General features: G+C 37.4%; 1 protein-coding gene across 2 annotated transcripts; it reads left to right on the plus strand.

Annotated features, from left to right (window-relative positions):
* Positions 1–259: 259 nt before the first annotated feature.
* LOC122002450 (ABC transporter B family member 20-like) lies at positions 260–13,413 on the plus strand. 2 transcript variants are annotated; one of them, XM_042557627.1, is made up of 11 exons: positions 260–1,054; positions 5,229–5,283; positions 5,355–5,530; positions 5,620–5,820; positions 6,470–6,729; positions 6,829–7,139; positions 7,228–7,448; positions 7,565–7,905; positions 8,272–9,047; positions 9,122–9,363; positions 11,685–13,413. In XM_042557627.1, the coding sequence occupies exons 1-11, from the start codon at positions 692–694 to the stop codon at positions 12,912–12,914; spliced, it is 4,176 nt and encodes a 1,391-aa protein (XP_042413561.1). In that variant the 5' UTR covers positions 260–691; the 3' UTR covers positions 12,915–13,413. The 2 variants fall into 2 exon arrangements, with proteins under 2 accessions (XP_042413561.1, XP_042413562.1); XM_042557628.1 differs by lacking the exon at positions 260–1,054 and having other exon boundaries at positions 5,243–5,283; positions 5,357–5,530.
* The last annotated feature ends 332 nt before the right edge of the window (positions 13,414–13,745 follow it).

The following is a 13,745-nucleotide window of genomic DNA, read 5'->3' on the forward strand; positions in this document are numbered from 1 at the left end:
AAAAGCGGGACCCACGATGGTCTCAGGTGGCGCCACCGCATGCTTCGTTGATCAATTCCCCGCGGCGACACACCCACCCCACACCGACTTCGCTCCATCTCAGCCGTCCGCTGCCCGCGCCAACCCTCTCGTCCTCTTGAAGCCGCTGGATCTGACTGAATAGTTTGAAAAAAAAAATCAAAATGACAGCGAAGAAAATGATGCACGCATCCGGCGAAAAGCCAAAAGCAAGCACGCATCGTGATCATGCCATGCGGCCCCTTTTCTCTCTCTCTTTTTTTTTCCCTCTCTCTCTCTCTCTCTTCCCTTGGTCGACGGGTTGATAAACTGAATTCCCAACCCTGCCCACCGTTACCTGAGTCGACCAGGCCGAGCTCAGCTCCTCCGCCTAACAGACGGCTCTCCGTTAGCTTTTTGCACCCGCCTCGTCGCGTTCCCTTTCCGCCTTTGCGCCCATTCGATCCGTTTTTAATAGCGCACCCAACCCGGCGGTTGTTCTTGCTTCCTCATTATACTTTTGCCGGCGAGTAACCGTCGTCGAAGACGGTGAACTAGAAGGAGAGCCTCTACGGAAGGTGGGATGAAACCCTAAATCCGGCTGGTTCTTAGGGTTCCGATCCGTCGTTAAGGTTTAGATTTTTCTGTTTTGAGGAAGAGGAAGGAGAAGAAGCGGAAGAGCGGGAAGAGGAAGATGATGAGCTCGAGGGGTCTGTTTGGGTGGTCGCCACCCCATGTGCAGCCGCTGACGCCGGTCTCGGAGGTTTCGGAACCGCCGGAGTCGCCGTCTCCGTACATGGACAGCGGGGTGGAAGTGGTTCCTGTGGAGGACGACGTTGCTGTCGACGAGATGGAGGAGATAGAGCCGCCTCCGGCTGCGGTGCCCTTCTCCAGGCTATTTGCTTGCGCAGATAAGCTCGATTGGGTGCTGATGGTGGTCGGGGCTGTAGCTGCCGCCGCTCACGGGATGGCCCTGGTGGTCTACTTGCATTTCTTTGGGAGGGCCATCAACTTGCTAGACTCGCAGAATGAGGCGCTGTTTGGTAAAATCAAGCAGGTATGTTGGACATTAGTACTTCACTTATTTTTTCTTTTCTACTTCTCCTTGTTTTAAGATTTTTGATTTCTGGATTGTCTCATGGAAGGAGAAAATCATCCTTAATATGAGTTGATGCATTGAACTTTTATGCTTTATAAGCGTACTTTGAACTCGACATTGGTTTTTATCAGCTTGGCTTTTAGCAGTTTCAGTAATTTGCAGAACATACCATGGCTAAATTTCAAGTTACAATGTGTTTGAAACTACAAATGTCGCTGGAAGCAATTGACAGTTAGGAAGTTTTGTTAAGTTGAACATATGCTTTCATCTTTTTTGGTTGAGCAACGCTATTATGTAATCAGTACTTAGAGAAAATAATTAGTACTTGGGAAAATTGAGTTCATTCTTATATTCTTTCAAAGATAATCTAAATCTCGAATGCACTTCCTCTTTTCAATATGCCAATGCCTTGGTTATCATCGAGATGGCAAAGGAGCTTAGGACGTCAATGATATGATAGCATTCGTGCATGGTTGCCCAGACGTTAACTTTGTTATTCGTTTAGCACTTAATCCAGTTATATTTTAGTTAAACGGTAAGGTCCCAGTTAATTTACTATTAACTATGCAGAGATTATATTATACTGTTTTAGCAACATAGTCCTAAATACTTGGTCAGTATTATCAGTGATAGGCCATCTCTTTCATTTAGATCTTGCCTTTTAGTGTAGGCCTGTTAGAGATATTGCCTTGCGTAGCTATGAATTATGGAATTTATTCTCTCTTGTAAAATATAATATTGACCCAATCAAACTTTTCTGCTAGGGCCTCTTTAAAGTCTTATTATAGCGAGGCCTAAATAGATATCCATCAATCTTTTGATGGTGCAGCATTTTGTGGAACATTTCATGTTCAAACCCTCTTTGTTGTGTTGCCCAGCATCAGAATTTACTGTTTGATTTCTTCGGTCACTTGTGTTGAGGATTATCATATTGTTCCACGTTCATGCCCGGATAGGTATTGAAGTATGTGAAAATGAATTTAAATAAACTTGAGTAATGATGTCTTGACTCTTGACTAGTGCTTAATAGTTGAAATGGTTGTTATATTTTTGTAATTTGTTTCTTTAAAATTTTTCAATTGATTATACAATTTTTTAAGGTTAATATATAAATCTAGCACAATCTTTATATGAATTTTCAAATCTTTCCCAACTTTAAACCTTTTTCATATCTAACACAATATTCCAAAATGCTAAATTTAGTACTTTTATTATTAAAATCTCATCTCACTATCATTAAAAAGACAACATGGTACCCATGTGGCATTTTGGACTCAATAAAGTACACACATGTATGCGGATGTTGATAAATATATAGTTTTATCTTTTATAATAATAATACCCTAACATTGAAGCATTTGAAACTCATTAATCTAAGGAATCCTAAACATTAGGCATCTGCATTAACATCTATATGTGAACTTCACTTAGTTGGTAAAATGCCACATGGGTGCTATGCCAATTTTTTTTTTTTTTTTAACAAAATGATAGTTGGATGAAATTGTAATGAGGGTGAGATTTTAACACATTTTGTAAACATTTGCGCTAGTTTTAAAAAATTTGCAAAGATTGTATTAGATTTGTGGATTTACTATTCTAGTTTTATTTTTAGAAGAAAATAGGTTAAGTGGAAGGAATTCAAACGAGTATAATTTATCTTAACACACATTGAAAGTGTATTGAATTGTGACAGTGTGTGATGAAACAAATTTTTTAATTCAATTGACTATAATGGTAAGTGCTATTTTTAAAAGTATAATAGTTAAGTGGAAAGTGACTAACAGAGGAAATTTTATTTGAATTTATGTAAATATGCTTTGTCCCATGCCTAACGGGTGCCTTGACACATGCTTAATCGTGCCATGTGTCAAGCACTATAAAATTTTAATTCAATTGACTATTTAATTATATAATGAAGTAAACAAACTATGTGAAATGTGATTGAGATACAAATGAGTAAAACCATTTGAATTTTTCTCAATATGCTTTGACGAGTGCTGGAATGTGCCAAATTTGACAATATATAATGCCAAAAATATACTATTTCCAACTAGGATGGTAATTCTGACAAGAATGGTACAAACTTTGGAACACTCAGCCTTATATGTCACTGTATTGCCTTTTTACTATTAATTGTTTTCCTTAGAATCAAGTTATGATTTCTTAATCTTACCTAGAGGTCACAAGTTTGTGTTTTGGAAACAGTCTCTTGCAAAGTAGGGTAAGACTGCGTACAATAAACTCTTCCCTGGGACCCCGCATTGGCGGGAGCTTTGTGCACCGGGCTGTCCTTTTTAGCATATATATATTAGATTTTTTTTCCTTTTGGATTTTATTACCTGACTTCTTGTATACAAGGCAGTGCGGAAATCCAGCCAGGGAGTAGCAGAGAAATTATTTCGGTTTTCATGGTATTAGAGTTTGCTATCCTTTGGTATCTCTAACCCGTTACATTATCTGTTGTTTCTATCAACCTTCATTGCTTCCTACTGCCATTTCATCTTTTGCTGCTAACATTCTCCATCAACTGTGTAGTTACTTGTTCTTCATTCCGTCGCTTTTCTCTTCAATCTTCTTCATTGTTTTCTTGCTACTCAGCTGGAACATGTATATGACTCTGAGAACTTGGTGTCTAATCCCAGAGTTGCTTTTGATTCTTCTTCAACTGGTTCTACTTCTAGCGGATAGCTTAAAAGCATAAATTCCATTCATAAATGAAAGAATTACTTGCAATGGTCACAGATAATGAGGATGAATGTGAAGGAAAAGGAAAGATTTACACACTTAGACTTAGAGTCACTTGTCCGAGATTTGAGGAATTTCAAATTTGGGATGAGGATTTGATGATCATGTACCAGACGTAGGATTCATTTATGAATTAGAAACCAAAGTGCCATCTACTGTACATGGCGCACTTTATGTTATTGAATATTTACATGTTATAGTTACCTGAATGGTCTTTGGCATCAATATCTTAAAATGAAGTGTGATGAACATGCTAATTTCTACATGACTTGCTTGAAATGGGAAAAACATTTAAGTTCTTGGCTAGACTAATTATTGAATTTGGAATATGATCAAACTAGAATGCCAATTTGGGGAAAAGATCAGCTACCACCATTGGTGAGGGTTTCTCCATCAATTGAGGAGTGGAAACCAGGAGGATTGCTGTGCTTGAATCACAACCAGCTGATGGTTCTACTATGATATTGAAGAAAGGAACAGATGGTGAAAGGAATAAGTGGTACATTCCAACACAAGGAAATAACAAGATTAACTGCACCATCTAATCAAGAGGGAATGTGCTATACCTACTAAAATAGGTCTTGACGTGCAAAGTATACTTTCTTCAAACTTCATGACAAGAATCAGTTATTGGCTAAGGATGTTTGAAATGAAACGGAAAAGGTAAGCCAATCGTACTAAACTGGAGGATTTCTCAATAGAAATTGCCTGATACTAACGAACTCAACAAAGAAGACATCAAAAGATTAAAAGGCTTGGTTAACTCTCTCTCACCGAGCTTCTGATGCATTTTGATTTGCTTTGAGTGGTTAGTGTCTCTTTTTTGATTCCTCTAATGTTTCCAACATCATTCATTCTAGACTCTGGTCTGCAAACAAGGCAAAAGTATTGGTTCCAACCTCGTTTCAGTTTGGGCCTATACAAACCATTAAAATCGAACCAAACTATATAATTTTTTTTGTAATACATAATGCATGTATACTTAGATTAGTATGATAATTAGTAGGATTTATTTTATTTTATTTATTTATTGTTATGCTCACTATTCAACATAATACTTAAATTATATTAAGTTTTGAATCTTGCTTGAATTTTAAGATTGCTCGATTCTCTTTTTGACATGTTTCTATTGTTTAAAGTCTCTTCTGAAAATGCTAATTCTTCCTTTTCATTTTATATTGATTCATTAATCTCCATTTATGAACTCTCTTCATACTTCTGTTGTTTATGAGAGAAAGAAACTCATATTCTTTTATTTTTTACTTATTGAATTTAAAAGCATCTTGCTTGATATCCAATGGGCTTTTGTAGACAAAACTATATAATGATTTTCATACCGAGATCATGAAGCCTCATGTGTTGTAATATTTTTCTTGTTCCTTTGCAGCATGCCCTGTATATCATTTACATAGCTGTAGGAGTATTTGCTGCTGGTTGGATAGGTATGGCTGAAATTTCAAAATTTTCAGTTGCATGTCCATTTTCCATGCATACTAATTAAATGAGTTCATAGAGGTCTCCTGCTGGATTCTTACTGGAGAGAGGCAGACTGCAGTCATTAGGTCAAAGTATGTCCAAGTCTTACTAAACCAGGACATGAGTTTTTTTGACACCTACGGGAATAATGGAGATATAGTTAGCCAAGTATTGAGTGATGTGCTGCTCATCCAGTCTGCTCTAAGTGAAAAAGTATGGTAATAAATATTTTTCATTCAGCAAGCAGTTCTACTTTTAAATGTTCCAGTGTCTGATGGTGTATCTTTGCATATGTTTTACAGGTTGGAAACTATATTCATAACATGGCAACATTCTTTGGTGGTCTTATCATTGGTTTGATCAATTGTTGGCAGATAGCACTTTTAACACTAGCAACTGGTCCTTTCATTGTTGCAGCAGGAGGAATATCTAATATTTTTCTCCATCGGTTAGCTGAAAATATTCAAGATGCATATGCTGAAGCTGCAAGTATTGCAGAGCAGGTTTTATAGTTGTTTGCTGTTTTCTTCTTCTTGTTAGCCATTTATCCTATGAGTTGAGATTTTGTTTTCTTCATTTTACATATTATAGTACCAGTAGGTTATCAAAGATTTGAAAATTATGCGTGAATTAATAATTAGTAGTTGTCTTATAAGCAGACCTGATTGAGGTTAAAATGGATGATGAGATTGGATTTATCAGAGTTATGAAAATCGGTTTGATTAGTCTTGACAGTGTTGATTCTATCCAAATAAGTGGGAATATAAATACAAGTAAATGGGAATTGAGTAGTCAAGAGATATTAAATTCCATGTTTGAATAAAAACTAAGTGGAAATATATTAGTCTGTAGGAATATGTTTTCCATTGTTTGGTTGGATTGGATATCATGAATGATTTGCACTTGATTGACTTAGACTAGGTTTTTGGACTGTCTGAAGGTATCACATATATCATAAGCAATGTCGTCCCTTATCTAAAATCCACAGTAGATGGCCGTCTTGACTTATCTTTATAAAATTGATGCTCAGATCAACAAATGAGATGAATTCGTCCTATATATAGCAATATAATTTCAATGGTGAACAATGATCTCTATTTTGTTGTTCAACCATACAATTTGGTTCTTTTTACACATTTTTTGATTTTGCAGGCGATTTCATACATTAGAACATTGTATGCCTTTACAAATGATACTCTTGCTAAGTATTCTTATGCAACCTCACTTCAAGCTACACTAAGGTATGGAATACTGATTAGTCTAGTGCAAGGCCTTGGTCTTGGCTTCACATATGGTCTTGCTATATGTTCTTGTGCTTTACAACTTTGGGTTGGGAGGTTTCTGATTTCAAATGGAAAAGCTAATGGTGGAGAAATTATTACAGCTTTGTTTGCTGTAATTTTGAGTGGCCTGTAAGTAAGCTTTGTTATGAAACCTACATTTGTCTCAAGTATATCTTTTCATTTTTTCTCTAGGATATCTTTTGTTCTCATTAAGTCTGTCATTTTCAGTGGACTTAATCAAGCGGCTACCAATTTCTATTCATTTGAGCAAGGGAGAATTGCTGCTTACAGACTTTATGAGATGATAAGCCGTTCAAATTCTTCTCTTAATCAGGATGGAAGTACCTTAGCTACAGTGCAAGGAAATATTGAGTTCAGGAATGTTTACTTCAGTTATCTTTCACGTCCAGAAATTCCCATACTGAGTGGCTTTTACCTAACTATACCTGCTAGAAAAACTGTGGCCCTTGTTGGTAGGAATGGCTCTGGAAAAAGTAGTATAATTCCTCTTATGGAGCGTTTCTATGATCCTACCTTAGGTTTGTCTTATTTGACTATGTTTTCCTGTCACACACTAATGTATGTTTCATTGATGCATGACAGTTTCGTCTTGATTTCTTGATGCAGGGGAAGTTCTATTGGATGGGGAGAATATAAAACATCTGAAGTTGGAATGGTTGAGAAGCCAAATTGGACTAGTTACCCAGGAACCAGCTTTGTTAAGTTTGAGCATCAAGGATAATATAGCTTATGGAAGATCTGCTACATCTGATCAGATTGAAGAAGCTGCTAAAACAGCTCATGCACATGCTTTCATAACTTCTCTTGAAATGGGATACGAAACTCAGGTTGATCTTGCAACATGTTTAATTTTGAGCTTGTCTTTTGACCATGTTTAATTTTGGGCCAAGTCTCATTTGATATCCTATTTTGTATTGTGCTTATTGAACTTGATGCAATATAGGTTGGTAGGACTGGTTTAGCATTGACTGAAGAACAGAAAATAAAAATCTCAATAGCTCGTGCTGTGCTTTCAAATCCTTCTATTCTTCTATTGGATGAGGTCACAGGTGGACTTGATTTTGAGGCAGAAAGGGCTGTTCAAGAGGCTCTGGATATTCTCATGTTGGGGAGATCCACTATTATAATAGCTAGGCGCCTTAGTCTTATTCGCAATGCTGATTATATAGCAGTAATGGAGGAGGGTCAACTGATGGAAATGGGCACCCATGATGAGTTATTGAATCGAGATGGCTTATATGCAGAACTTCTGAGATGTGAAGAAGCATCAAAGCTTCCCAGGAGGTATGTTTCCTACACAATTCTGTTGTATGATTATTGAAAATAAGGATACAATTGCTTAGAATGAGACCTCATTTCCAGGTACCATTTTACAAGATAGAGATGCCTTTTAAACTAATTACTTAATACTATAAGAAGATTCTCTTCTGAAGTGGTGATTCTGTTTATGTTGAAAGTAATGTTGCTAAATCATATTGTTCTTCCTGCAGCAATGATTCTTTGTATTTGAGGTTGTTTGTGGCTCTGCTTTTGGACAAATTCATCTGCATTGTGTTCTGTATAATTAGCATATTTGTCTTAGGTTTTTGCTTCTGAAATATTCATTTTCAGAATCTATGCAGAATAAATTTCATTGTCAAAATGTTTCAGGATGCCCATAAGGAATTACAAAGACTCAACTTTTCAAATCGAAAAGGATTTATCAGGAAGTCAAGGTCTTCAAGAATCATCTTCTCCAATGATGTCAAAATCACCTTCTCTTCAGAGAGCACATGGTAGTCTTGCAAGTCGACAGCCTGATATTTATAACTCACATGAATCATCAAAGAGTCAAAGCCCACCTTCAGAGCTAATGGTGGAAAATGGGTTTCCTCTGATTTCTTCAGAAAGAATCCCATCTATCAAAAGGCAGGACAGCTTTGAGATGAGATTACCTGAGCTTCCTAAAATAGATGTGCATTCTATAAACCCCCAATTTTCAAATACCTCAGATCCAGAATCTCCTATTTCTCCGTTGCTCACATCTGATCCTAAAAATGAGCGCTCTCATTCGAAAACTTTCAGCCGTCCTCTAAATCAATTTGATCACATGTATTCTAATCAGAAGGAGCTTGCAATCCACAAACCTCCATCCTTTTGGAGGCTTGTGGAACTCTGTTTGGCTGAATGGTTTTGTGCTCTTCTAGGAAGTACTGGTGCTGCAATTTTCGGATCATTTAATCCCCTCCTTGCTTACATTATTGCACTTATTGTGGCAGCATATTATAGAATAGATGTCCGTGATGTCCATGATGAAGTGAACAAGTGGTGTTTGATTATTGCATGCATGGGTGTTGTTACTGTGATTGCAAATTTTTTGCAGCACTTCTATTTTGGTATAATGGGGGAGAAGATGACTGAGCGGGTTAGAAGGATGATGTTCTCCGGTAATTTTTCGTTTCTTTGAATAATTATTTGTTATATCAACATGTGCACTTCTGACAATTTTTATTATGTCTAGCAATGTTACGCAATGAAGTTGGGTGGTTTGATGAAGAAGAGAACAGTGCTGATACATTGTCCATGCATCTGGCTAATGATGCAACATTTGTTCGTGCTGCATTCAGTAACCGACTTTCTATATTTGTACAAGACACTGCAGCTGTAGCTGTTGCTCTTCTTATAGGGATGCTGCTAGAATGGCGTGTGGCACTTGTTGCACTGGCTACTCTACCTATATTAGTAGTTTCTGCTATTGCACAGGTAAGCTTCATATTATATGCTTAGAACATGCAAATTTTTTAAATCTCGATTTTAGACTTTTATGCTTGTATGTTTTGGAATAGTGAGCTAGTTATTTTCATATTTGTTTCAGTGTTATTAGTTGGTGTGTTTTCTTGTGTAAATAATAGCCTCAAGTTGATTTATCAATAATTTACTTATGTTGAGTTATTATAGATGATGGTTATACATGAAATGGTATATAGTCCCACATAGGATAATTATATTATCAAGTGTTATGTAAAAGTCATACAAATATTAGCCAATTCTCTTACTTGGTTGCAATACAATACAATATTTTTCCTCTTAATTTGGTATTAGAGCAGGTTCGCTCCTAAGTTTATGTTTCTTCTCAATACACTTGGGAGGATGTGAGTTTTTCATGATGATACGACCTCTCGTCCACCCATTTTTCGTCACATCTCAATCTTCTCTATCATGATTTTTTTTTTTAATTAATCCAGTTTTGGTGCCTGTCTGTTGTCATCATGCTGTTTTCCATGTTTGAATCTACGACATTGACACATGCAGTGTCATTTCCCTTTAATACATATATACTAAAAATGATGTACTTTCAATATGCCATTAACTAGTAGTAGCATAGACATATAGGGAGTTCTTTTGGGTAATATTATATACCTAATGTCATTATTGTATGCTTAAAAAGTTGTCTTCCCAAGAAGATAAGAATCTTCTGTCCAAAGCAAAACAAAGGAATAAATGAGCAGAAATCATGGAAGGAAGGCAGTCTTTATTTTCGTAAGGCATCCACACAAAAGCAGGGTAAGGTTGCGTATAATGGATCTTTCCCCGGAACCCGCATAACGAGAGCTTCGTGCACCGGACTGCACTTTATCCACTCAAAAGATGCTTAGTGGGGCAGCAAAATTGGAAGGCTCAGAGATGATTTGAGAAGACAGAAGTGGCATGCTCAATAGCGTGCCATAATGGGAAATTGGGAAAGTAACAAACATGGGTGGGCAAGCCAGCAAAGGAAATAAATTGCATCAACGTAAAGTGTAAATTTTCTAAGAAGGCTAGAAAAAAGTGGATAGACCTCACTGTAACATACATGAGCACTAAAAAGAAAAAGAAAGTTGAAAGCAGATAAAATCTAGTTTGACAATCAGGACTAAGACTGTTATGACTTGAATATCTGGTTTACCTCAGGTGAAAATGTTGGAACCTGTATAGTTAAGTATGTAGCGAGTAGTGAATCTCATGAACTGCCCTGAACAGGCCCAAGAGTGACTTTGACTAGAATGGGAGTATACAAGATCTTTTGGTTCATTCTAATGCAAAAAGGAATCTGAATATACAAGAATTTCAAGAACCAGCAAGTAAAGTGGGAGCTAGCAAGTCATAAAAGAAGGATGTAGATGCACCTGAATATGCTATGGTATCGATAATTCTTTCTATTCTATCTCCTTTCCTTTGGTATTCTGCTGCTGCTTCAAGGGTTAATCTTGACAACTGTTTTACTTTCGTCTTCATTTCTCTGTATCTCCTACTTTGAATTTTATTTCCTTTTAATTTTCTGTCATCCTAACTAGATGTTACCCACTGTTAAACAAATAATAGATACTTTATAAGCATTATGTATCAATGTAATTTTGCATTTTGTGTAAATGGAGTTTAAGGTTCAAAATATGAGCCGGAGTTTCAGTCACTGGTTGGAACGAAATAGTTTTGTACCTTCTTGGGCATGTGGCAAATGGTGCTGGCTGCTCCAATGAGGAAGGAAAAGGGAAAGAAGAAGAGTAGGAGGAAGCTTATTTGGAGGAGATATGCTGGTGTTGGAGAAAGTTTCTTGCAAATCATGACATGCTGTGGTATCTCCCTCATGAGCAGGCGATGTAGGAAGCTTAACTAGGGTTTTGTATTTGCTTGGAAGTCATGCCTGGCTGTGCCAATTGCTCCTTTTTGGTCCTTGCAGTTCACAGAAGGTTACGATGAAGGATGAACAATTTAGAGCTTTGCATGATGAAGGATGAGGGGTTCAAAGCTTCTCACAGTGAAGGATGAACAATTCGGAACTTCTCACGAAGAAGGCACTAAGTCCCACTCGTCTGCTCATGTACTTTGGTCTGGGAGCTTCTCATGTGCAAAATGAAATTTTTTCCTAAACTGACCGGGGTGCAAAATGAAATTTGAAGTCATGCTTTTAACTTGTCTTTTAGAATATTTACACTATCTTTTCATATATTGAAGTTCCGTCATTTTACTTTAGTTACAAGCCTTAAAGATCAAGGTAGTACATATTTGTATGTTCTTAAGAATCCTTTTATTTTATCCACTTGCAGAAATTATGGCTTGCTGGATTTTCTAGAGGCATTCAGGAGATGCACAGGAAAGCCTCGTTAGTCCTTGAGGATGCTGTTCGAAACATTTATACCGTTGTTGCATTTTGTGCCGGTAATAAGGTAATGGAACTTTACAGGCTGCAGCTCAGCAGAATTCTGAAACAGAGTTTTGTCCAGGGAATGGCTATTGGATTTAGTTTTGGCTTCTCACAGTTCCTTCTTTTTGCCTGTAACTCTCTTCTTCTTTGGTACACTGCTGTGTCTGTGCATGAAGGCCGAATCACAATAGCCACAGCATTAAAAGAGTACATCGTTTTCACTTTTACTACCTTTGCTTTAGTGGAGCCATTTGGCCTTGCTCCTTACATTCTAAAACGCCGAAAGTCCCTTACCTCAGTATTTGACATTATAGACCGGGTACCCACTATAGATCCGGATGACACCACTGGCATGAAACCACCTAATATCTATGGGAGCATTGAGTTAAAAAGTGTTGATTTCTGTTATCCTACCAGACCTGAAATGATGGTGCTCAGCAATTTCAGCCTTAAAGTTAGTGGGGGGCAAACAGTTGCAGTTGTGGGTGTATCTGGATCTGGGAAAAGCACTATAATATCTTTAATTGAGAGATTTTATGATCCTGTTGCTGGCCAAATATTGTTGGACGGACGTGATCTAAAGCTTTTCAACTTAAGATGGTTGCGCAGCCATATGGGCCTGGTTCAACAGGAGCCTGTCATATTTTCAACAACTATAAGAGAGAATATCATCTATGCAAGGCACAATGCAACTGAGGCCGAGATGAAAGAAGCTGCAAGGATAGCTAATGCACATCACTTCATCAGCAGTCTGCCACATGGTTATGACACACATGTGGGCATGAGAGGGGTTGATTTGACACCCGGACAGAAGCAACGGATTGCAATTGCTAGGGTAGTGTTGAAGAATGCTCCCATATTGTTGTTGGACGAGGCAAGCTCTTCTATTGAATCTGAATCGAGTCGAGTGGTGCAGGAGGCACTTGGCACGCTGATTATGGGTAACAAAACCACAATTCTTATTGCACATCGTGCAACCATGATGAAGCATGTGGACAACATTGTCGTCCTTAATGGTGGCAGCATAGTTGAACAGGGTTCACACGAGTCCTTGGTTCAGAAGAATGGCTTGTACGTCAGGTTGATGCAGCCTCACTTCAGCAAAGGCCTTCGTCAGCATCGGCTTATTTAGGCTAGTTCTCGTTGGTATTTGTAAATTATAGCAGAATGCCCAAGTTCTGTTTCGCTTGTCATCTGGGTGCCCATGTTTGGGATGTTAATACACAGCAGTGCTGGTGATGGACGATGCATGTCAACAGTGATGTTTCGGATACTTGGTGAAATGGAATACTGACGCTCCTGTGACATGGTCGAACTCTACTAAAAAATAGTTAAAAGGCTAAATTGTAGTGTCGGTAGGATCGGATCAGTTATTAGGATTAGTTTGATGTTTTGAGGATAAATGAGCCAGTGAGGCTGCGTGATTGGTGTTGTGCATTAATTCTTTGGGAAGGCTCCCTCGATAATGTATTAAATTATAATATTATTATTTTTTCTAGAGGCGTTGCATTGGCTTGATTGTGTAATACGATTTATGGAGAGATGTTTCTACTGATCGATTGTTTTTGGGGATATGATTGATATGTAATGTAACTAATCAGTCTACTTATCAAGCTGTTTGAAGTGAACTTGATGTGAAGTTTACTAAGCAGTCTATTCAATGTGCACGGGAGCCTGGATAAGTTTTATGATATTGAAGTTTACATTTAAAAAAAGGTAGATGAGCTTGGGCTGAGTACAACCTTAATCATTTTCAAAATCGTGTTCGGGTTCATTTGTTCACATATTAGCAGGATATCCTTTTCAAAAAATAATTTATTATTCTTATTGCTAGTTGTTAAACCATTTGTCTATGTATTTATTTTTGATAATCTATATGAAGAATATTATCGTCCAACTTCAATCCTTTTAATGATTTAATGATTAAAAATTAATCGTATCATACTTTTATCTAAGATTGCTA

The sequence above is a fragment of the Zingiber officinale genome, chromosome 7A, assembly GCF_018446385.1.
Source record: "Zingiber officinale cultivar Zhangliang chromosome 7A, Zo_v1.1, whole genome shotgun sequence".
Lineage (NCBI taxonomy): Eukaryota > Viridiplantae > Streptophyta > Magnoliopsida > Zingiberales > Zingiberaceae > Zingiber > Zingiber officinale.